The 22,152-nt window shown below is 36.4% G+C and overlaps 3 protein-coding genes across 3 annotated transcripts; 2 read left to right on the forward strand and 1 right to left on the reverse strand.

Moving 5' to 3' along the window:
• Window positions 1-798: 798 nt before the first annotated feature.
• On the reverse strand, window positions 799-7,528 carry phf5a (PHD finger protein 5A). Its single transcript, XM_019066581.2, has 5 exons — window positions 7,393-7,528; window positions 3,453-3,619; window positions 3,039-3,062; window positions 2,776-2,942; window positions 799-987 (listed from the first exon to the last, which is right to left on the reverse strand). The coding sequence occupies exons 2-5, from the start codon at window positions 3,502-3,504 to the stop codon at window positions 898-900; spliced, it is 333 nt and encodes a 110-aa protein (XP_018922126.1). The 5' UTR covers window positions 3,505-3,619; window positions 7,393-7,528; the 3' UTR covers window positions 799-897.
• Window positions 7,529-8,063: 535 nt separating this feature from the next.
• On the forward strand, window positions 8,064-18,033 carry aco2 (aconitase 2, mitochondrial). Its single transcript, XM_042735362.1, has 17 exons — window positions 8,064-8,186; window positions 9,179-9,321; window positions 9,513-9,771; window positions 9,948-10,040; window positions 10,400-10,558; window positions 10,664-10,814; window positions 11,676-11,780; window positions 11,870-11,961; window positions 12,047-12,152; window positions 12,267-12,424; window positions 12,528-12,601; window positions 13,341-13,452; window positions 13,570-13,848; window positions 13,922-14,113; window positions 15,448-15,580; window positions 15,663-15,784; window positions 16,644-18,033. Exons 1-17 carry the CDS (start codon window positions 8,151-8,153, stop codon window positions 16,776-16,778), a joined length of 2,349 nt encoding a protein of 782 aa, XP_042591296.1. The 5' UTR covers window positions 8,064-8,150; the 3' UTR covers window positions 16,779-18,033.
• Window positions 18,034-18,400: 367 nt separating this feature from the next.
• LOC109048930 (cold shock domain-containing protein C2-like) lies at window positions 18,401-21,336 on the forward strand. Its single transcript, XM_019066580.2, has 5 exons — window positions 18,401-18,620; window positions 18,710-18,739; window positions 19,227-19,441; window positions 20,224-20,346; window positions 20,602-21,336. Exons 3-5 carry the CDS (start codon window positions 19,266-19,268, stop codon window positions 20,762-20,764), a joined length of 462 nt encoding a protein of 153 aa, XP_018922125.2. The 5' UTR covers window positions 18,401-18,620; window positions 18,710-18,739; window positions 19,227-19,265; the 3' UTR covers window positions 20,765-21,336.
• The last annotated feature ends 816 nt before the right edge of the window (window positions 21,337-22,152 follow it).

A 22,152-nucleotide genomic window follows, 5' to 3' on the forward strand; every position in this document is an offset into this window, starting at 1 on the left:
TGTGTAACAGACATGCCAAAAAAAAAAAAAAAAGGGTGGAGCTAAAGAAGGCAGTGCAATATGCAGATATACTAAACTGAACCAAAAAGTCTGAAAAAGAATGCTGCCATTCATGGTGGTTTTCTTAAGAAGTGATCACATTTCATTTAAGATTACCAAAGATTTATTGAATTACAATTCCCAAAAGATTTTGACCAGTATATGCCTAGAAAGCTCAAATCACATATCACAGATTCCTTTACTTAAATGGGCCAAGGCACACATTTAGAAGCAAATCAAGGCAAATGCAAGCTAAAAAAAGTTTTATTCAATATATACATATGTTGGAGCTGGTTTATGTTGATGCATATTAATTTGACGATTGATCAATATTGGATTTTGTTGATACGATAATGTGTTTAAAGAAAGGCAGTAAGAAGATTGTGTTTATACTGGTAAAATCTATATTTAGAATGTCTTTCCTTCCTGTGACATTGTGTTCCTGAGAGAAGCCACAAGAGCTACATCAAATTAAATACCGGATATAGTTTGTGTAACCAAAAGACCAATAATACCCAGAACAATGTGATGCATAATGCTGGACTTTTAATTATAAATAAGCCCAGGTCTCTCATCTTGAAATGTCTATAATACTTCCAGCTGCTAAGTCCAAAAGTTGATAGAGATAAAATATTCATTCTTACAAGCATCTAATCATTAAAAAAATGTAAAGGTTGTCAATAGCCAGGTAAATACTAAAAGCCTGCAGGTTATAAGTATGTAATATTATGAGTATCAAAATAAAACAGAACAGCATAATCAACATCACAGCATTAAAAAGTTTATTGTAACAACATGATAACAAAATGGAAAACTCTTGCATGGAAAAACTGTGGCAAAGGAAATCCCTTCATTTCTTCACCTCTTCTTGAAGCCATATTTTTTTCTCTCATAGAAAAGGTCAGTCTTCGAGCTGCCGAGGTTCACAATCTTGGGGCAGCCATCCCTCTGTGTATCAATGAAACAGACAATTCATCAGAAACTTAACATAGTACAGTCGGGGCCAAAAGTTTTGAGAATTACATAAATATTAGTTTTCAAAAAGTTTGCTGCTAAACTGCTTTTAGATCTTTGTTTCAGTTGTTTCTGTGATGTACTGAAATATAATTACAAGCACTTCATACGTTTCAAAGGCTTTTATCGACAATTACATGACATTTATGCAAAGAGTCAGTATTTGCAGTGTTGGCCCTTCTTTTTCAGGACCCCTGCAATTCGACTGGGCATGCTCTCAATCAACTTCTGGGCCAAATCCTGACCGATAGCAACCCAATCTTTCATAATAACTTCTTGGAGTTTGTCAGAATTAGTGTGTTTTTGTTTGTCACCCGCCTCTTGAGGATTGACCACAAGTTCTCAATGGGATTAAGATCTGGGAGAGTTTCCAGGCTATGGACCCAAAATTTCAACATTCTGGTCCCCGAGCCACTTAGTTATCACTTTTGCCTTATGGCACGGTGCTCCATCGTGCTGGAAAATGCATTGTTCTTCACCAAACTGTTGTTGGGTTGTTGGAAGAAGTTGCTGTTGGAGGGTGTTTTGGTACCATTCTTTATTCATGGCTGTGTTTTTGGGCAGAATTGTGAGTGAGCCCACTGCCTTGGATGAGAAGCAACCCCACACATGAATGGTGTCAGGATGCTTTACTGTTGGCATGACACAGGACACAGGACAGCGCTCACCTTTTCTTCTCCGGACAAGCCTTTTTCCAGATGCCCCAAACAATCGGAAAGGGGCTTCATCGGAGAATATGACTTTGCCCCAGTCCTCAGCAGTCCATTCACTATACTTTCTGGAGAAGATCAATCTGTCCCTGATGTTTTTTTGGGAGAGAAGTGGCTTCTTTGCTGCCCCTTCTTGACACCAGGCCATCTTCCAAAAGTCTTGGCCTCACTGTGCGTGCAGATGCACTCACACCTGCCTGCTGCCATTCCTGAGCAAGCTCTGCACTGGTGGCACTCCGATCCCGCAGCTGAATCCTCTTTAGGAGACGATCCTGGCGCTTGCTGGACTTTCTTGGACGCCCTGAAGCCTTCTTTACAAGAATTGAACCTCTTTCCTTGAAGTTCTTGATGAACCTATAAATTGTTGATTTAGGTCCAATCTTAGTAGCCACAATATTCTTTCCTGTGAAGCCATTTTTATGCAACGCAATGATGGCTGCACGCGTTTCTTTGCAGGTCACCATGGTTAACAATGGAAGAACAATGATTTCAAGCATCACCCTCCTTTTAACATGTCAAGTCTGCCATTCTAACCCAATCAGCCTGACATAATGATCTCCAGCCTTGTGCTCGTCAACATTCTCACCTGAGTTAACAAGATGATTACTGAAATGATCTCAGCAGGTCCTTTAATGACAGCAATGAATTGCAGTGGAAAGGTTTTTTTGGGATTAAGTTAATTTTCATGGCAAAGAAGGACTATGCAATTCATCTGATCACTCTTCATAACATTCTGGAGTATATGCAAATTGCTATTATAAAAACTTAAGCAGCAACTTTTCCAATTTCCAATATTTATGTAATTCTCAAAACTTTTGGCCACAACTGTAGAAAGCATGCTTGTAAAAACACAATTACATTTGACGTTTCATTCAACATGAAATTACACAGCAACCCAAGTAGTGAAAAAGGAAAATACAGTTACACATCACTGATACTGAGCAATGTAAGCTTATCATCAGCCAGTCAAAGAATACTCTAGCAGAGCCAAATGTAGAGCAGATTGACTCACATCTTTCTCCTGGATGGTGCACTCTTTGCAGTAGTAGGCATCAGATACTCCAGGACCTCCACAAATGACACAGCGCCCTTGGTAAGACCCATAGTTGCATTCGTCACAAATACGAACTAGTGTACAAGGCCTGACATAAGAGTCACAGATAACGCATTTGCCATCACCTTGAAAATAAAATTAACACATTTGTTGAGTTAAAGAGCGCAACAACAAAGAAGAACCTCTCTCCAAGCTTCAAACCAGTAAAGTTAAAAACTTACATTTTTCACATAGTCTTCCAATGGCTGCAACGAAAAGAAAGATCAAATTAGATTCAACGTATCAAACTGAAACATTGCAAATGAACAAAACAGCAAAAGGTTTTTTTTTTTAAACGCTCGCGATACTGTCCTCCAACTGCTGAGGCGCTGTAAACAAACGACCAAGCACGTTTCCATCTGCTGCTACAATACCAGCTTCTTCTCAAAATAAATATATGGTTAAGCTGTTAGCTGTAACCTAAACCATAAATTAATCTCCTCCAATTTTATTTTTAATTTGACTATTCATTCATCTGATTAGAGCTAGCAAACATTCTCACTGTATTGTTAGCTATAAATGTGTTCGTTAAACAGGTATATTAAATAGGTATTAAACTCTAAATCTAACGTAGATCTAATAAACAGAAACCTTACCAACTCCAGCCTGTTTTCTGCAAAAAATCAAATCTGGGTGATGTTTGGCCATTATAAAAGCACGAACGCAGACGGCTCTCCACACACTAACGGCGACGCAGCGATGACCTCCGAACTTCCTCCTTCTGATGTTTTGGATTGAAGGCTCCGCGACGTCTTACTGCCACCTACCGGACGCAATAAAACATGACCATAAGTTACAAAACTTACATTTTTAGAGTAGAGGTTTTTTTTAAAGGCAAGTATGTATGTATTAGACCAAATGTGTACTTCTAAAGATATCAGACATGTGTTTCATGGCGAAATCTTATCCAAACATGGCCAATAAAATTGCATTCTCAATAATATAAACCGGGAAAGGTCTGGAAACCCTATAATATATTTTCCTTCTAGGCTTTTGTACAGCTTGTACAGTATGGTTACATTTTATAGGAAAGGGAGAGCTAAATAAACTTATCACTGCATCTAAACCAACAACATGTTTATTAGATCCTGTACTCACTAAATTACTGAAAGAGTTGTTACCTGTAGCAGAAGAACCACTTCTCAATATTATTAACTCGTCGTTATCTTTAGGTTCACGTCCCAAAACCATTCAAGCTGGCGGTTATTAAGCCTCTTATTAAGAAACCACAACTAGTGAACTGGCAAATTACAGACCCATTTCAAATCTTCCATTTATGTCAAAAAAATTTGAAAAAGTTGTGTCTGCTCAATTGTGCTCCTTCCTGAAAAAAAGATCTTTATGAAGAATCGGGTTTCAGGCCCCACCATAGCACAGAAACTGCACTTGTTAAAATTACAAATGACTTGCTTCTTGCGTTAGACCAAGGCTGCATCTCATTGCTAGTTTTACTGCTGTGTTACTTTGCTGTGTTCAACACCATAGATCATGACATACTCATAGATCGATTACAAAACTATACAGGTATTTAAGGGCAGACTTTAGATGGTTTAGATCCTACCTGCCCGACCGGTACCACTTTGTTTATTTAAATGGGGAGTCATCTCATTTATAACCAGTAAAATATGGAGTGCCACAAGGATCTGTCCTAGGTCCTCTGCTATTTTCAATATGCATGTTGCCCCTTGGTAATATTATTAGAAAATACCGGATTAGTTTCCACTGTTATGCTGATGATACTCAACTATATATCTTAACGAGACCAGATGAAACTTCTAAATTATCTAAGCTAACAGAGTGTGTTAAATATGTAAAAGATTGGATGACCAATAATTTTCTCCTATTAAATTCGGATATGACAGAGAAATTACTTATTGGACCAAAAAACATTACACAGAATCTCGTAGATTACAATTTGCAATTAGATGGATGTACTGTTATTCCCTCTACTGTCAAAAATCTGGGTGTTATATAAGACAGTAATTTGTCTTTTGAAAATCATATTTCCCATGTTACAAAAACAGCATTCTTCCATCTTAGAAACATTGCCAAGCTACGAAACATGTTACCTGTTCCTGATGCAGAAAAGCTAGTTCATGCATTCATGACCTCTAGATTATTGTAATGCACTTCTAGGTGGTTGTCCTGCATCATCAATAACAAGCTACAGGTAGTCCAAAATGCAGCGGCTAGAGTCCTTACCAGGTCAAGAAAATATGATCATATTACTCCAATTTTACAGTCTCTGCACTGGCTACCTATTAAGTTCTGTATCAGTTACAAAATATTATTACTTACTTATAAGGCCCTTAATGGTTTAGTTCCTGTGTACCTAACTAGTCTTCTACCATGCTACAATCCATCACGCTCCCTAAGGTCACAAAACGCTGGACTTTTGGTAGTACCTAGGATAGCAAATCCACTAAAGGAGGTAGAGCTTTTTCGAATTTGGCTCCCAAACTCTGGAATAGCCTTCCTGATAACGTTTGGGGTTCAGGCACACTCTCTTTGTTTAAATCTAGATTAAAGACACACCTCTTTGGCCAAGCATTCAAATAATGCATCTCATAATCTTAGACTGCAGTTATTTCTGATCAAATGTGCATTATTATTCTTTAGCTTGGGTTAAACAAATTAATTTTACTTGGTTGGAACATCAGCTACGCTGATTATGTCTCTATTTGTTTCTCTGTAACTAGGATTTACACAAGCTCCAGTCTGGATCCAGAACACCTGAGAAGAGATGATGTCAACCCCTCAGAGGACCTCAGATGATGCTAACCCAGAGACAACATACAGAACTACCACATTTTGCTATAAGTTTCATTGCACTCACGTTGCGCTAAGTTTTAATGTTCTGTTTGTTTACGTCTTTTATTGATTTTTTTTTAACATTTCTGCCGTGTGCACATAAACTGACAGTCACCACTGATAAGCTACTAAATATTGTAGAAACTTAATTTTCTGTAAAGTTGCTTTGCAATGATTTGTATCATAAAAATGAAAACTTGAATTGAATTGAATTTTACAGTAAGGTTCCATTCGTTAAGCCAAAGTTGTGCATTGTTAATTTATTGTCCAAAAAGTAATATTAATGGATATAACTTTTTATTGTAAAAATGTATCTGTAAATGTTGAAATTAAAATTAATAAATATTTTAGATGTATTTTCATTACTTTCTCATGTTAAGTACGTTAAGCTTCGCGTTGTGCATTTAAAATCCTTATCCCGCTTATTCCGTGGTCTTTGACAAGTTAAAACAAGCATTGCTCGTAGCGGCGCATTTGACCGAATGGGTAAAAATGACACCAAGATCAAGATTTCCTGACAAACATTTCAAAAGTTATATCCGTTATTAGGATCGTGACCTGTAGATGGCACTGTTCCCAAATTTGGCTCAGATCATCGATGAACTACCGAGTTTTGTTCATATGAATCAAAGTAGCCTACTGCTGAGATATAACTTCTCATCTAATTTTGGGTCAATATGGTTAAATTCACATTATCATACAAAAATAAGTATCACAATTCTGTTAAATTTTGGACAAAATTGGGCAAGATTTACAAATCTTTTGAAAATGATAAATCATTCAAATCAGCATAATGATGGAATGTAATAACACAGAGAAAAAAATTCTGGACAATGTTTTCAAAGTGTTTGTTGAAAAAAAAAAAATAATAATAATAATAATAATTCAAACTTCTCAGGTACCTTCAGGACATGTTCTCAGTGAACCCTACCAAACTGTGCTGATATGTCCAGTTGTTTAAGAGCTATTTTAAAGGTAGTCAGAGGAATCCAGACATAAATCTGAGTTCTGCTGATACACAGCCTCTGATCCAAATTTTGGTCAATATTGTTAAGTTTGCATCATCATAACTTTTGATGATCAATATCAACATTGTGTTCAGTCATTTCTGTGCTCTGTCCAGTGATCATCTGTTCCAGTTTTGGTAATAACTGGACAATCTTATAAGAAGGAGGGGCGGAAAGTGCTGATTATTTAATGGGCAGAGTCTTAACCTAAGATCTGGATTGTGATCACCATGAGGAAAGTAATTTGGTGCACTAGTGAACCTCTTTTCTCCAGGAAAAAGTGTCTAAAGTGATATCCATTTGAAAAGTGAGTTTTTGGCTTTGTGGTGGCTCTGTGGGGGGTATTGTAGAGATCAGATTACTAATCAGGACCACCTGCATCAGTGTACCAGTTTTATTCATTTCCATGTATGGTTTATAGAGCTGCCACAGACTGCCAGTGACGAGGAAGAATAATTAGAAAACCAATAGATACAACACCTTCAGTGCTTGGCCCCTTAAAACAAAACAGCAGAAGGTCAAAAAATATATAATGACAATACTGCCTTCCAATTACAGAGGACACCAAGCGTGTTTCCATCTGGTGCTATAAAACTTCACCAGGTTTTTCTCAGAGTAAATCTGTTTAACTAATGAGGACTATGAATCTGTTTGTTAAACAAATGTATCAAATAGGTATAGATTTAGAGATTAATACATAATAGATAGAAAGTCTTACCAACTCCAGCCTGCGTCTTTCAAAAAATCAAATCTGGTTGATGTTTTGCCATTATTATAAAAGAACGAACGCAGCCAGTTAGTGAGACTGGGGCAAATTCCAAACAAACATCCCAGTCATAAAGAAGTCATGCATGTCATAAAGAAGACGTTTGTAAAATAATTGGCAAAGGGAGCAGTCAAAGACAATGTCATTTTCATAGATATAATACATAGGCCTACCTAGGCCTAACTATTAGCCTAGTTGAAACACTTGTATAATTTTTTTTAGGATAGACGATTAAATAAATAAATAAATAAATAAATAAATAGATAGATAAATAATTATGTTAACAAATGGACACTAATATTATGAATTTATGTTTAACGTTATATTTTTAATACTTTTAAATAAATGTATAACGTATAAAGACTATGTTGTCTGCTATTGTATTGCTTTTATGGTTATGTTAAATAAACAAACAAGTTGGCACATAAAAATAAATTTAGAAATGTTCGTGTAATTTTAGACAAGGTCCTAAAAGCAAGAGATGAACACCTGGACTATATATTACTAGAACTGACCACTAATGTTATTCTCCCTGTCTGTTGACATATTTTGTGTTAAAAAATACTGAGGAAAAAAATGAACATCTTAAATTGCTGGTCTTTCAAAACTAGACACAATTAGATCCAAATATTTCAACATCCTTCCAAGACAATGAGATCTTTTATACCCGCACGTCATCTTCTAGCGTCACATCTTTGTCAGTGAACAAAATGGCAACCTACTGCTTAACCGTCGCCCGGCTTCAGGTACGTGAAAACTTACTTTTTATATTGCCAGCACGCATGGTTTGCATTTGCTAATTCGTTAATTAATGCCTTTAATTGATGCGCTTGACAGACAGAGGTGCATAGATGGAGTGAACTGATTGTTTTCGTGCTGAATCTGCACACGAAGTGTTCATAGGTCATTGTGGCCAAGGATGTCATAGCCGCTGCGTATAATCTTTATTTCTAGCTGTTTAATACAAGACAGCCAAAGCACGAAACCAGACATACTTACAGCAGTTTTATCGATTCAGCTGTTGTGCATTTTTCGTGTCTGGCTGTTTGTTTGTAGTCGCAAGGTGAACACAAGGTTAAAACAGCGCGGAGAGGATAACGGCGCAGGCGATGCAGATTAACAACACGACAACGCGCTATATAAAACAAATGTTAATATTTTAGCTATGTCGCGTTATTATATTTATTTCATAATTATCGTAGTAGCTTCACACCTGAGGTTTGATCATATTGAGCAAAATGAGCAACTGTGATTACACATTATGAAAAACACTTGTAATCCGCATTGATGTCTTATATATACACACACACACACACACACACGAGTTTAAAAGACATATAAGCAGTACAAACAATTCAGGAGATAATCTGATGCTATCATAGTTTTATTAAGGCATCACAGGAATGACAATATCTTGGTCAGGATTGACTAACGTTGTTTAATTGCTTTGTATATCATCAACTCAAATGTATTTAAAGAACTCTGATAATATACTCTCACATGGAAACTGAAAATATTAGGGAACTTCACAACTAATTTCCAGACTTGAAGGGATGGGGATCTCCCCAGAAGTCGTAATCAGTGCAACTAATAATAAGCAATGTCTATTTAAAATAATAATAATAATGGATGTTGGGTCAAATGTACTGGGACCCTGTTTGTGATAGTTGTTTACTATGTGATTTCCCAGTTTGTGTTCCAAGTCTTTGTGTAATGATTCCCTGTTGGTTTATTTCAGCTCGCTCTGGGTCAGGGAGCCCGGCGCTTTCATGTGGCGGCAGCTCTCAACGCAAAGGCCAAAGTGTCCATGAGCCGCTTTGAGCCAAACTCTTACATCAACTATGACATGCTTCGCTCAAATATTGACATTGTGCGCAAAAGGTCAGATGGCATTACAGTATTTTACACTCAATATTATTTGCTTCTGCCCTCCTTATCTTTTATAGGGGGACTGTTTTATTCTTACAGACAAAATATACTCGTAACTTTTTTTCTGGCGCTTGGTTAGTTTTTAAAAATGTATGGCTTGTGAGTTTTTCCCAAGTGTTAACATGTGAAATCACATCCTACAGACTCAATCGGCCACTCACTCTGTCAGAAAAGATTGTCTATGGCCATCTGGATGACCCGGCTGGACAGGAAATTGTTCGAGGACGAACATATTTGCGCCTGCGACCCGATCGAGTTGCTATGCAGGATGCAACAGCACAGATGGCCATGCTGCAGTTCATCAGCAGTGGACTCCCAAAAGTGGCAGTGCCGTCCACCATCCACTGTGACCATCTTATTGAGGCCCAGATCGGAGGAGCCCAGGATCTACAGAGGGCAAAGGTGAACAATGCTGTATAGTGATGCTAAAAGGATAATACAATGTGTATGTGATTGCTCTGGATATGTGTCATTATGCTCAAATTTAACTTAAAGATGACATTTGTACTGTATGAACAAAAGTCACTTTCATTCTTCACGGATGCATTATTGAATTAATTTTCTCTTCTGTGAACCAGGAAGTGAATCATGAGGTTTACAACTTCCTGGCTAGCGCTGGGGCTAAATATGGTGTTGGCTTTTGGAAACCTGGCTCTGGTATCATCCATCAGGTACTGGACATAAAACTTTGACTCCTTGTCAACCAGTATGGGTTTGGTTTTGGATGCTTGGTCCATGACTATTGTTATGCATATATTATATTATATTATATTATATTATATTATATTATATTATATTATATTATATTATATTATTATTTATGGTACAGTAGTATTATTGCAAAATAATATATATATTTTTAATATAATTTAAATAATTAAAAACTCAATAAGGGCAGTCATATTACTTTGGGGGGGGGGGGGTATTATTAAGTCATATTACTTGGGGTAGATTTTTCCTTTTAATATGGTCACTCACACTGTATATATATAATTTTTTTTTTTTTTTTTTTTTTTTTTTTTTTTTTCAGATTATCTTGGAGAACTATGCGTACCCTGGAGTGATGTTGATTGGTACAGACTCTCACACCCCTAATGGTGGTGGTCTGGGCTGCATCTGCATTGGAGTTGGTGGAGCTGATGCTGTTGATGTCATGGCAGGAATCCCCTGGGAGCTGAAGTGTCCAAACGTGAGTTGCCATTATTACGAACATGTTTGTGTATTATTAAAAAAAAAACTACCTATCTAAAGTTAGGCAAATGGAAGTGTTTCTAGGTTGTATCTTGTTTTCCAGGTCATCGGTGTGAAATTGACAGGCACATTATCTGGTTGGACCTCACCAAAGGATGTCATCCTTAAAGTGGCTGGTATTTTGACTGTGAAGGGTGGCACTGGTGCCATTGTGGAGTACCACGGCCCTGGTGTGGACTCTATCTCCTGCACAGGTGAAAACTGGCTTAAGCAATATTTAGACTGGTTTAAATGATAATGTCATCATATCATTTAATACATCATCATTCATATCAGCATCATGAAACCCATTGATGTAAACTAATTGTTAAGGATAACACCTAGTATTTTGAGCTATTTTACTTTAAGAACTTTTTTTTCTTTATTTTGGTCAATGCTAGCAGTACTTAAACTACCAACTGTAGTAGACTAAATGTCTACATCCGTAATGAACGGTCTAAATACATAATTACAGAGCACCAGGGCGTGCAATGATAAATTTAGCTTTAGTTATGGTATTCAAAGAAGGTCATAATGAATGAGACGTTTTCAGACATTATTGTCCGGATGGAATTAGATTTCTCAGAGGATGGTAGTTAGCTGACAGTACATAATTTGCTTCGTAATTTTTAGTCAAGAAAAACAACAATGTTGAATACAGATGGGATTAAAATCGCTTGTAAATCTGTGAAACACTTGTGCAAAGTCCAGTTGAACTGTTTATAGTTATAGTGTGACTCTATATTGTGTATAGTTGACCTTTAAATTGCTGTTCTTTTAATGCTTCAGTGTTGTTAGGGATGTCAGTTTCAGTCAAAATACATTTCACCTAACAGGACTTGAAAAAGTTGACAGGTTAGGATATTTAATCTGCTTAATATCTCTTGGCATTGCCAGTTCTCTCAGATCACATGTCTTAGATAATGCAAACATAGCAATCGTCAGCATGTGAAAAATCAAGGCTAAAATTTTGTGTGTGAGCGGCATATGGAGGTACACTTTTCATGCAGTCGTGACATGGGTGTGTTATGTCAGTCATTTTAAAAACTGAAACTTCTTTTGGTTTTTCTAATTAGGAATGGCCACCATCTGTAATATGGGTGCTGAAATTGGAGCTACCACTTCTGTATTCCCTTTCAACCACCGTATGAAGACATACTTAGAGAAGACGGGTCGTGGAGGCAAGCGGCAGTGATAGACTCCAATCATTTGATAATTTTTAGCTCATGCTGAAAAAAGTTTGGCCTCTCATTTCATTTATCCCTCACAGAAATCGCTGCTTTAGCAAATGAGAACCAAGATCTGCTGGTACCTGACTCGGGCTGTCATTACGACCAGATAATTGAGATTAATCTAAGTGAGGTAAGAGCAGGTCAATTAGGGTAAGCAAGCTGAATGTATCTTACAGCTACAATAAAGTGTTATTGATTAATACACTCCCTTACAGCTGAAGCCTCACATCAATGGCCCATTTACTCCTGACCTGGCTCACCCTGTTTCAGACATCGGCTCTGTTGCTGAGAAGAATGGCTGGCCCCTGGATGTTAAAGTTGGTCAGTAAATTTAGAGCCCACTTAATTTTAATGGTCATATATAGATTTTTATGATCATTATTCATTAAAACAGCTCCCTTTCATAAACATACTCTCTCTACCTGAACATTACAGGTCTGATTGGAAGCTGTACCAACTCCAGTTATGAGGACATGGGCAGAGCTGCCTCTTTGGCCAAACAAGCACTTGACAAAGGACTCAAATGCAAAGCCCAGTTCACAGTCACCCCTGGGTCCGAGCAGATTCGTGCCACAATCGAGCGAGATGGCTATGTGAGTCTGAGTTAGAGAGCCCTGGAATTTTATTATTCAGTGTTTCAGTGTTTAGGTCCAGATGTCTTTATTGTTCTGCATTGAATGTGTTTCTCACCTGCAGGCTAAATTGTTGAGGGATGTTGGTGGGGTGGTCCTGGCTAATGCCTGTGGACCCTGCATCGGTCAGTGGGACAGGTAAAGTATTTGCCATTGTAGATGGTTTTTGTACGGACTTAATTCAATATTGCAGATTTTCTTGAATGTTTTTGAAAAGTATTTTATGCTCGCCAAGGCTGCATTTATTTGATCAAAATACAATAAAAACAGTAATAGTATTACAGTTTAAAATAACCCTTTATTCATGTGGTTGCAGAGCTGAATTTTCAGCATCATTACTCCAGTCTTCAATGTCACCTGATCCTTCAGAAATCATTCTAATATGCTGATATGGTGCTGGAAAAACATTTCTTCTTATGATCAATGATAGTGTGTTGGTTATATTTCTGCGGGAACTGTGATGCTTTAATTTCTTTAAATATTAGAAAACTCTAATTTTAAAATTGAATGTAACATCTGCACTGTCTCTTTTATCCATCAAGCATATGTTGAATTTATCAAAATTATGAATTATTCCTAATTTACTGACCCCAAAGTCTTAGTAATGTGTAAGGAAAAGTACAGTCAGAATTGTACTGAAATGTACAGCTGACATTTTCCCAGTTAATAAAGGGTTAAATGGGTATGAAATTGATTTGTGTGAAGAGAAAAAGTGTGCTGAGTCATACGAGAGACATGAAACTAGGTCTGGGACAACGGTCATACAGTTTTATAAAAAAATATTTTACCTCAATTCCATGATTGACCAATCAGGATCAAGTATTCAAAGAACTGTGTAATAAAACCATATCATAAACCAAGAAAATCTTTCTTGCAGACGTGACGTTAAGAAAGGAGAAAAGAACACCATTGTTACGTCATTCAACAGAAACTTTACAGCCAGAAACGATGCTAACCCAGCCACTCATGCTTTTGTCACTTCCCCAGAGGTACATTCACCTGTTTTTAAATGTGCCACACTCAATGTTTTTCCAAAACCCTTTCCTTTTTGCAGTCTTGCAAATTGATTTATTCTCTCCCTTTTTCATATAAATTTTGCCTTGTAGATCGTCACAGCCCTTGCCATCGCAGGCACACTGAAGTTCAACCCTGAGACTGATTTCCTCACAGCCCCCAACGGAGAGAAGTTTAAACTGGTGCCGCCCACAGGAGATGAACTACCTGCCCGTGACTTTGACCCAGGTCAGGACACCTACCAGCACCCACCACCTGATGGGTCAGGCCTGAAAGTAGATGTCAACCCTCAGAGCAACCGACTGCAGCTGCTTGAGCCCTTCGACAGATGGAGTGGAAACGACCTTGAGGACCTCCGAGTGCTCATCAAGGTAGGTTTTAGTCATAGATGTTTGAAATTTGGGATTTCAATATAACTCTGAATAATGTAACTCTATTTGTCAGGTGAAAGGAAAGTGCACCACCGACCACATCAGCGCTGCCGGACCTTGGTTGAAGTTCCGTGGGCACCTTGATAACATTTCCAATAACCTGCTCATTGGTGCCGTTAATATTGAGAACGATGCTGTCAATAAAATTCGCAACCTTCTCACTGGAGAGTTTGGTGGTGTTCCTGATGTTGCCCGCCATTACAAAGTAAGAGCTGTTTTAGCGCTCCTTCTATTCTTTGTTTTTGTGCACCATATCATAGGGCTGCATGATAAATCACAATCACGATTAGAATAGTTATGTGCATCTTGTCAGTGAAGCGGGGCTAGAGGGCACTCTTGCACGGAAACTCCAAATACGCTCCGCAGAAGAAAACCAGAAATTCCTATTAATAGCTTTCAGTCACATGACCGACTCGAAGACCTGGAGGGCAAAACATCCATAGAACTGCAGCACAAGTCTGTCATCTGCTTCACAGCCGCAAATATTTAGATCACCTCTCAAAAGAATAAAACAAAGTGAACAAAATGCAAGTTTTGCCTATTTGCAATCCATATTAAGCACCCGCGGCAATATTTCAATCATTAAACAGTGCGACGAAATCTCCAATCCAATGCTTTCCATTGACTTTCTATTGTGGGAATCTGCCTCCTTGTCATTTCTGACTTATAACAAAAAACAGAGCAATGCTTAAAGCTCCTAGGTGACAAGGTGTACAGCAAACAAGCTAAAAAACCCAGAATTACGTTTTTATAAGTTGTCGACCCAAAAAACGCAAATAGTTGTAGATGTCGGGGTATTTCATGTTGGGCCGTTCATTTGTATCATTTCTCAAACAAAGGGAGGTTAGGAAAAGGGACACTGACATATACCAATAAAATATAGTTTCTTAATATATCTCCTCCTCTCAGCTTCACATAAGGGTGGTAAAATAATCCTTTGACATGGTTAAAAATAATGAATGTTTCCTGTCGCCGATTATGGGCGTGACCTAAATGCACTCTGTCTCTATAACAACAACTGAACAAACAGAAGATTTAACTGCTTTCGTTGATTCAGTATGACTAATAAACACAGGACTGCGACAATATATGATTAATCTGAGTTCTTATTATAATTATTATTATAATTTTTATTATAATAAAGTATATAATAATGCAATGCTAATCGACATAGCCTTCATCACTGCTTAGAATACCATGAGATATGTAGCGTGCCTTATTCTGTGTAAGAAGCCACATCATCTCACAGAAGGATTTCAAACACTCAACTAGCATTATGAAGTGAGGTGTTTTCAGATGAAACAGTATTTACTACACAGCTGTAGTTCACTGGGAAGCTCTGTGTAGTAAATGCTGCTCCATCTGAAAGCATGGGATGGAGGTTTACTACTGACTACAGAACCGGCTTTACTGACAAGATGCGCATGATAATCGCATTCGATTAATCCTGCAGCTCTACCGTATCATGATTTGTTCTGCCTACAGTAAGCGTTTATATTCTTAACGGTTTCTGAATGTCCTGTAATATCCCGCTTGCAGAAGCACAATGTTTCTTGGGTAGTTGTGGGAGATGAGAACTATGGTGAGGGTTCCAGCAGAGAGCACGCTGCTCTGGAGCCCAGACATTTAGGAGGGAGGGCCATTATTGTGAAGAGCTTTGCTAGAATCCATGGTGAGTATGAAATATTCCTCCCCCTTGAAGCTAAGCGTCATTTAGTAATTGATTTCAATTCTTCTGTCTGGTCTGTCAACAGAAACAAACTTGAAGAAACAGGGCCTGCTGCCCCTCACCTTCTCCAACCCTGCTGATTATGACAAAATCCGCCCAGATGATAAAATCTCCATTGTAGGGCTTAAGAGCTTTGCCCCTGGAAAGGTAAGAATGATTCTGTTAATTCATGATTCTAGTTGATATACACTGGGGAAAATATTTTTTTGATCCGCTGCTGATTTTGTAAGTTTGCCCACTTACAAAGAAATGAAGGGTCTGTAATTTTTATGGTAGGATTATTTTAACAGATGGTGACAGAATATCAAACTAAAAATCCTCTGATTGTTATTCAGAGGCCTGAGCAAAAATATGCAATTCGGTGCAGTCGCTGATATTTATGACCAAAAAGTAAGATGAAATTCTGATGGCTTATCATAGATAGTGTATACCAATTATCAATATAACAGCCAACTTGCATAATATGCATAAATATATCAGTTCTCACTCTGAATTTCTTAATATGACTTAGTAAGATGATAATTACATAGTGAGTTTTATATCTGTATTTTTTTCATTATGGGGAATGAAACATAATGCAGTGAAATACAGTGAAGATTGCAAATAAATGTTTCTCAAAAGCCTGATTTCACAGCAAAAAATACTTGTACTATAATCTAAATGTGGAGATTTTTCAAAATAATTCTAAAAGGCCAATTGCTTGCTAAAAAAAAGTATATACTATATATTCCCCCTGTTGTCTGATTCACCGTGTACTTAATGTTTTTCAAAGTTTTGATCATATTGATATTTTAGAGGCCTTAGAAATATATTTTTCGCATGTTCATGGTCAGGAGTTTGTTTGTTAATGGTCACATGACATGCAAGTAAACAAATTAAATTGCTTTAAAAATTAAAGTAATAAAAGAACACTTAATTAAAGAAAGATGAAAATGTTTACTTGGTAATTTCCTTTCCTAATATTCCTGGTAATTTCCATTATAATTTTATTTTATTATTCCGTTAGCCCCTAAAGGCCGTCATCAAGCACAGTGATGGGAGCTCAGAAACCATCGAGTTGAACCACACCTTCAATGAAACCCAGATTGAATGGTTCCAGGCTGGCTCCGCCCTCAACAGAATGAAGGCGCTGCAGAAATGAGCGTGGTTGGCTATAAATATACATCTATTTGGGAGGGGAAGGGGTTATGCTTCAAACAGGAGGATATGGTATGTGTATGAAAGGTTTAAATACTGATGTAATTATGAACTGAATTATACACAATACATAAAATACATTTTAAAACTGTGTTGCATAGACAAGTCATGTCAATACTGTTCAAAGCTATATAATACATTGCAGAGCAGATAAAAGGTATTAAGCTTAACAACTGTGATGCTTATAAATTACAAGCTGGGTCAGTGTGTATTACAGATTGGTTTATAAAAAAAAAGATTAGACTGCAAAAAATGGTAGGCGCATTTTTGTTAGTGGGAGAAATCAGTTTAATTCATAAAATCATCCAAATATCTGTGTTCAGGCAACTGTTGATTATTAATTTCTGCTGTTTGTAATATTACACTGAACTGTAATGAGAGCTGTTTGTGAATTTTGTGTCCTATAATCAGCTTTATTAATGGATTATCTTTTACTTCACATGGTTCTGTTAGCAGAGATGATCAACCGTACATAATAATTGTTCTTATTCATGCAAGCTTGAAACTTGACCGGTTATTGTTCATGTAGCTATTCTTCCTGTGAGTCAGAGTGACTTGTCTATGCATGTTCTTCAAGACCCTGGCAGATCTTGACATCACACCACCACTATCAAATGTGTCTGGTACTGAGTGCACCGCAGGTCAAGTTTATGAACGTTTTAAACTGAATGCTTATTTATAAACATGTGCAAAGAATCTCCAATGTGCATTATCTTAAGTGTTTTGGAAGCGTTATTGAGTAATGGATCAGTAATTAGACCTCCAATCTCTTGAGCACTTTTCCTGTATATTTGAGTGCCCCTTTTTGTAGGGTTGTGTTTTTTCCCCCTTTCAAACAGATTCATGCTTTCATACCCATGTCAAAGCAGTGACGTCAATCACTCTGATCAGATGACTATAGCAGCTGCTGTCAACATACAAAGTAATAAATGACTGGCTTTGTCTGACTCAACAAGTTCATCCTCATCAGTTGAACTTTTACTGTTATATGAATTCAAGCCAGTGCAGTAAATGTAAAAAATACTGTCTTGGGTGTATTTTTAGCTCTGTGAAAGGAATAATGGCTTTCGTGCTGCCTGCAACACCCCACAAACACATCCTCTTGATTATAACTCCATTCTTTTTTTTTTCCTTCGTTCTTGAGGAAATTAATCCTGATTGGTCACAGTGGATTATAAAATAAAAGTCATTTAAAATAATTTTTGTCTTTTTTGTGTGTATAAAGATTAAATCTATACTGTGAATTATTATTATTATTATTATTTAGAAATGTGTAAAATATTATTTGGAAAATATTTAGCTTGTATTACATTACGTTATGTTTTCTACTCCCTATAGCACTGAACTGTTTGAATTATTTAAATCATTTTTATTTAGTTTAATTATTTAATGTTTCATGTATATTTTTTACGCACTCTCCCATGGGGACGCCTGGCCCTAGTTTAAAAACCCCTGAGGTACACAATGTGTAGTTACGTACTTATTATATGCGTTAAAATTCTTCTTAATCCCTCTATTACAGTATTTTAAACATGAATAACAAGCACCGCATCTACACTGCGTCGCGTGAAAACCTTGAACTCGACCTGTATTACATTATGAGCGCTCTGATTGGTCGACTGTAGACTGACGTCAGGATTCTGTCGCTTGCAGTGTAGTGTAGTTGATTATAACTGGAGCGTTTTTGTTTTGTCGCGTCTCTAGCGTTCAATTTTGATGGGGTGTCCCTCCCTCTCCTCCGGTTTTCCTCATTTATTGTGTGCTACATAGGGGTCCCTTGAATTGAGTATGTGCACCACGAATGATAGTATTCAGGCATTTAATACTGGACTGTAACGTAGCTATGTAGAAATATTTGTATATTTGTATCCGCAGCACAAGAGATATCAACCGACAGACAGTACGGTAAGAATACCACCGTTGTCCTATTATATTTTTCTGTCTGTATATATTACCGTTGATTGAATCCGCCTTTACTGTCATGGTGTCGCATACTGTGGACTCCGTTTGTCAGCAACCATTGTGGAGCGCAGGTTGATAATATGATAATAAACACACGTACTCATAGTTTAATCTCAGTCCCTATCGATAAGGCTTTCTTAGACTACAGGGAAGAAACCTTTGGCGCATTGGAATACAATGAAAGGGAAACAATATGAAGAGGGAAAACAGTCACCTCTAGTGAGAAGATCCGATGTGGTCCTGATGCAGCTGCTGCATCTAGATTTGAGTGCAGAGATATCAACACAACACAAAAAACATCTCTTCAGTAAAAGCAGCTCAAGTCAGGCATGATGGATATTTCAAAGCAACTGTTTAATGTTTCATAACAAATATAATTCAAATGTTTTTGTTTTTTTGTGTTTTTCAAAACCATTTTTGCAAACCACAGAGGCCTCATCTCATCTCATCTCCAGTGAACTTCACACCAATGGCTGATTCAGACAGCACGTCTACATCTGATCGAAAGCCGCACTGCCCACATACACCTCTCTCACTTTCGTTGCCTTTCCTGAGAGAGGGCAGTAATGTCTTGGAGAGGAAACCGCCCCTAACAGGGGAACCTCTTAGTCCTCTGCCAACCAAACGCACACGCACCTATTCAGCGTGAGTACATGTGTTAACAGAGTAAAAGCATTCCAAGAAATGATACAAGAATTTGGACTTTTTTATTCTTTAGTCTAACTTTACAGTAGCTGATGCATTTTTTATTTCAGATATTGTTCTTCAATATTGGAGATACCGATAAGTGCCAAAGAGAGTGAAAAAGACAGCAATTTAAGACAAAATTTCAGAGCAAATAAATAAAATAAAATCAATAAATAATGAAACAAAAACAAAAAAAAATTAATTTGTGTCAAAATTATGACATGATACTGATAAGTGCTATATATATATATATATATATATATATATATATGTACACACACACACACACACACACACACACATTAATCAACATCTGAAGTGGATTAAAACCTTTCATTCTCAGTTGTCCTAAAACGAAAATGTGTTCTTGTCTTACCACATCTTTGATTAACTTTTTTGATCCACTTCAAATATTGACTTATATATATATATATATATATATATATGAAGTGGTATATAATATATATATATATATATATATATTTTGATCCACTTCAAATATTGACTTATATATATATATATATATATATAGTAAATATGAATTATGTTTGATGTGTTATTTTTATATAATAAAAATAATAGATGCATTGGTAAAAACTATTGGTTATTCTCAATTAGAAACGATGAACCATGTGCTGTTGTGTTAATTTCAGTGAAACCTAAAGAGAAGTTTTGCACTTCTTACCAAAAAGAAGTGTTATAAGTTGATCTAGTGCCTCTTTGCTCTGGTATTTTTTCAGATCCGTAAGAGCCAAATCTGGACCTGTCTTCAAGGGCATTTGCAAGAACTTCTCAAGGTCACAAGGTCATGGATTCATTCGGCCCTCCCATGGAGGAGAAGACATATTTGTTCACATCTCAGAGTTAGTGTAAAAATATAAAATAATGTTTTTAAAATATAACATAGAGAATTTTTATTATGTTTTAAATTATTATATTATATTATATTATATTATATTATATTATATTATATTATATTATTTAAAATATAACATAGATATATTATATTATATTATATTTATATTATATTATATTATATTATATTAAATTATTATATTATATTATATTATATTATATTATATTATATTATATTATATTATTATACTCTTTCTTTTTAGTATTGAGGGGGAATATGTGCCAATGGAAGGGGATGAGGTGACCTACAAAGTGTGTCCTGTTCCTCCCAAGAACTTAAAGTTCCAAGCCGTTGAGGTGGTCATCACCAACCTGTCTTCCGGAAGGAAGCATGAGACCTGGTCTGGGCAAGTTATCAGCTCCTAGCTCACACATTCAGAGCCCAACAGAAGAATAAAGACAGAGAGATAAAGGAAGGGGTTTAACTTGAGGTGCTCATGTTGGCGTAAAATGGTGTTGTGTGTAAGTAGGATAGGGATGGAATAGCAATTAGGGTTATGCAACTGTTGTTTTCTCCGGTCTGGCAAATAAGCAACAGGAAGTTGGTGAGAAGTCTGCTTGGAAAAATCTTTTGAGATGCAAGTATGAGCTTTAATATAGCATTGGCAGAACATAACATAACTGTGAAACAAAAAGCAGCAGTGTTTCCCTTGTTTGTTTGAAATGTTGTCCTTTATATGTAATTAATTATGTATTTATTTTCACTTTATGTACAGAGACATTTGAGGTCATTGTGATGTGTATGTCCAAGTCATTTATGTAAAACCGATTTCCTAAAATAAATTAATGCACATCAATGAAAACTTCCATTTCTTTAATTGTGATTGAGAGGACTGATATTAGTTTTCTGTAAGAAAGCTACAAATTCCAAAATCACAGTAGTTCATTTTGTCAAGAACAATGCTTCTTTTGATAATTCTAATAAAAATTAAACAACATGATGCCGTGTTTTTTCTTGACATCTCTTATCCATTAAAACAAAATTTAAGTTATGACTTTATTCTATTTTCAGGTTTTCCGATTTTTAAAAATGTTTTTTTTTTTTTTTTATATTCCGTAAATGTTATGTCAATGAAGTGCTTGTAAAATTCAACTGTGAAAATATGGAGACTGCCAAAGTAAATGCGTAATCAGGAATTAAAATAAATATTAAAGTATGATATGTTTAATTTTAATTACTGTATGTATAGCAACAAATATACTTAATTATACATGACATAGGAAAAGAAATACACATATACAGTATTATCCAGTGTCAAAAACTTAAAACTTTCACCAATGTCAAAGCACAGCCGTTCAATAAATGTGTTATGTATGGCAAGCCATTTTATCTTAAAATATTCCCAGCGTTACTCATCATAATTTCATTTTTACATTACATTACACTTATCTAACTAGTAATAATTGAATTAGAGAGTTCTCTAATTATAATTATTACTAGTAAGAATTTAACTAGAGAGCTCTGTAATTGGCATTGTTACTAGAATTTAATAACATAAAAAATGCAATTACGATGAGTAAAGGCCTTTCCACACTGAACGCGAAAAAGCAAAACAAATATTGGACGTGATGACACGCTGGAATAAAACAACAGATTCCTATAGATGCTTCCACATAGATTGCGAACATTTGCGCACTGAAAATGCAAATGTTTTTTTCCGAACCATTCTGACGAATCTTTTCAGTTTCGCAAAGCGAAAACACGGGCCATCCAATAAGATTTTAGCAGTACATCACATGGCCAGAGGAACTCC

This window comes from Cyprinus carpio, chromosome B12 (assembly GCF_018340385.1).
Source record: "Cyprinus carpio isolate SPL01 chromosome B12, ASM1834038v1, whole genome shotgun sequence".
Taxonomy (NCBI): domain Eukaryota; kingdom Metazoa; phylum Chordata; class Actinopteri; order Cypriniformes; family Cyprinidae; genus Cyprinus; species Cyprinus carpio.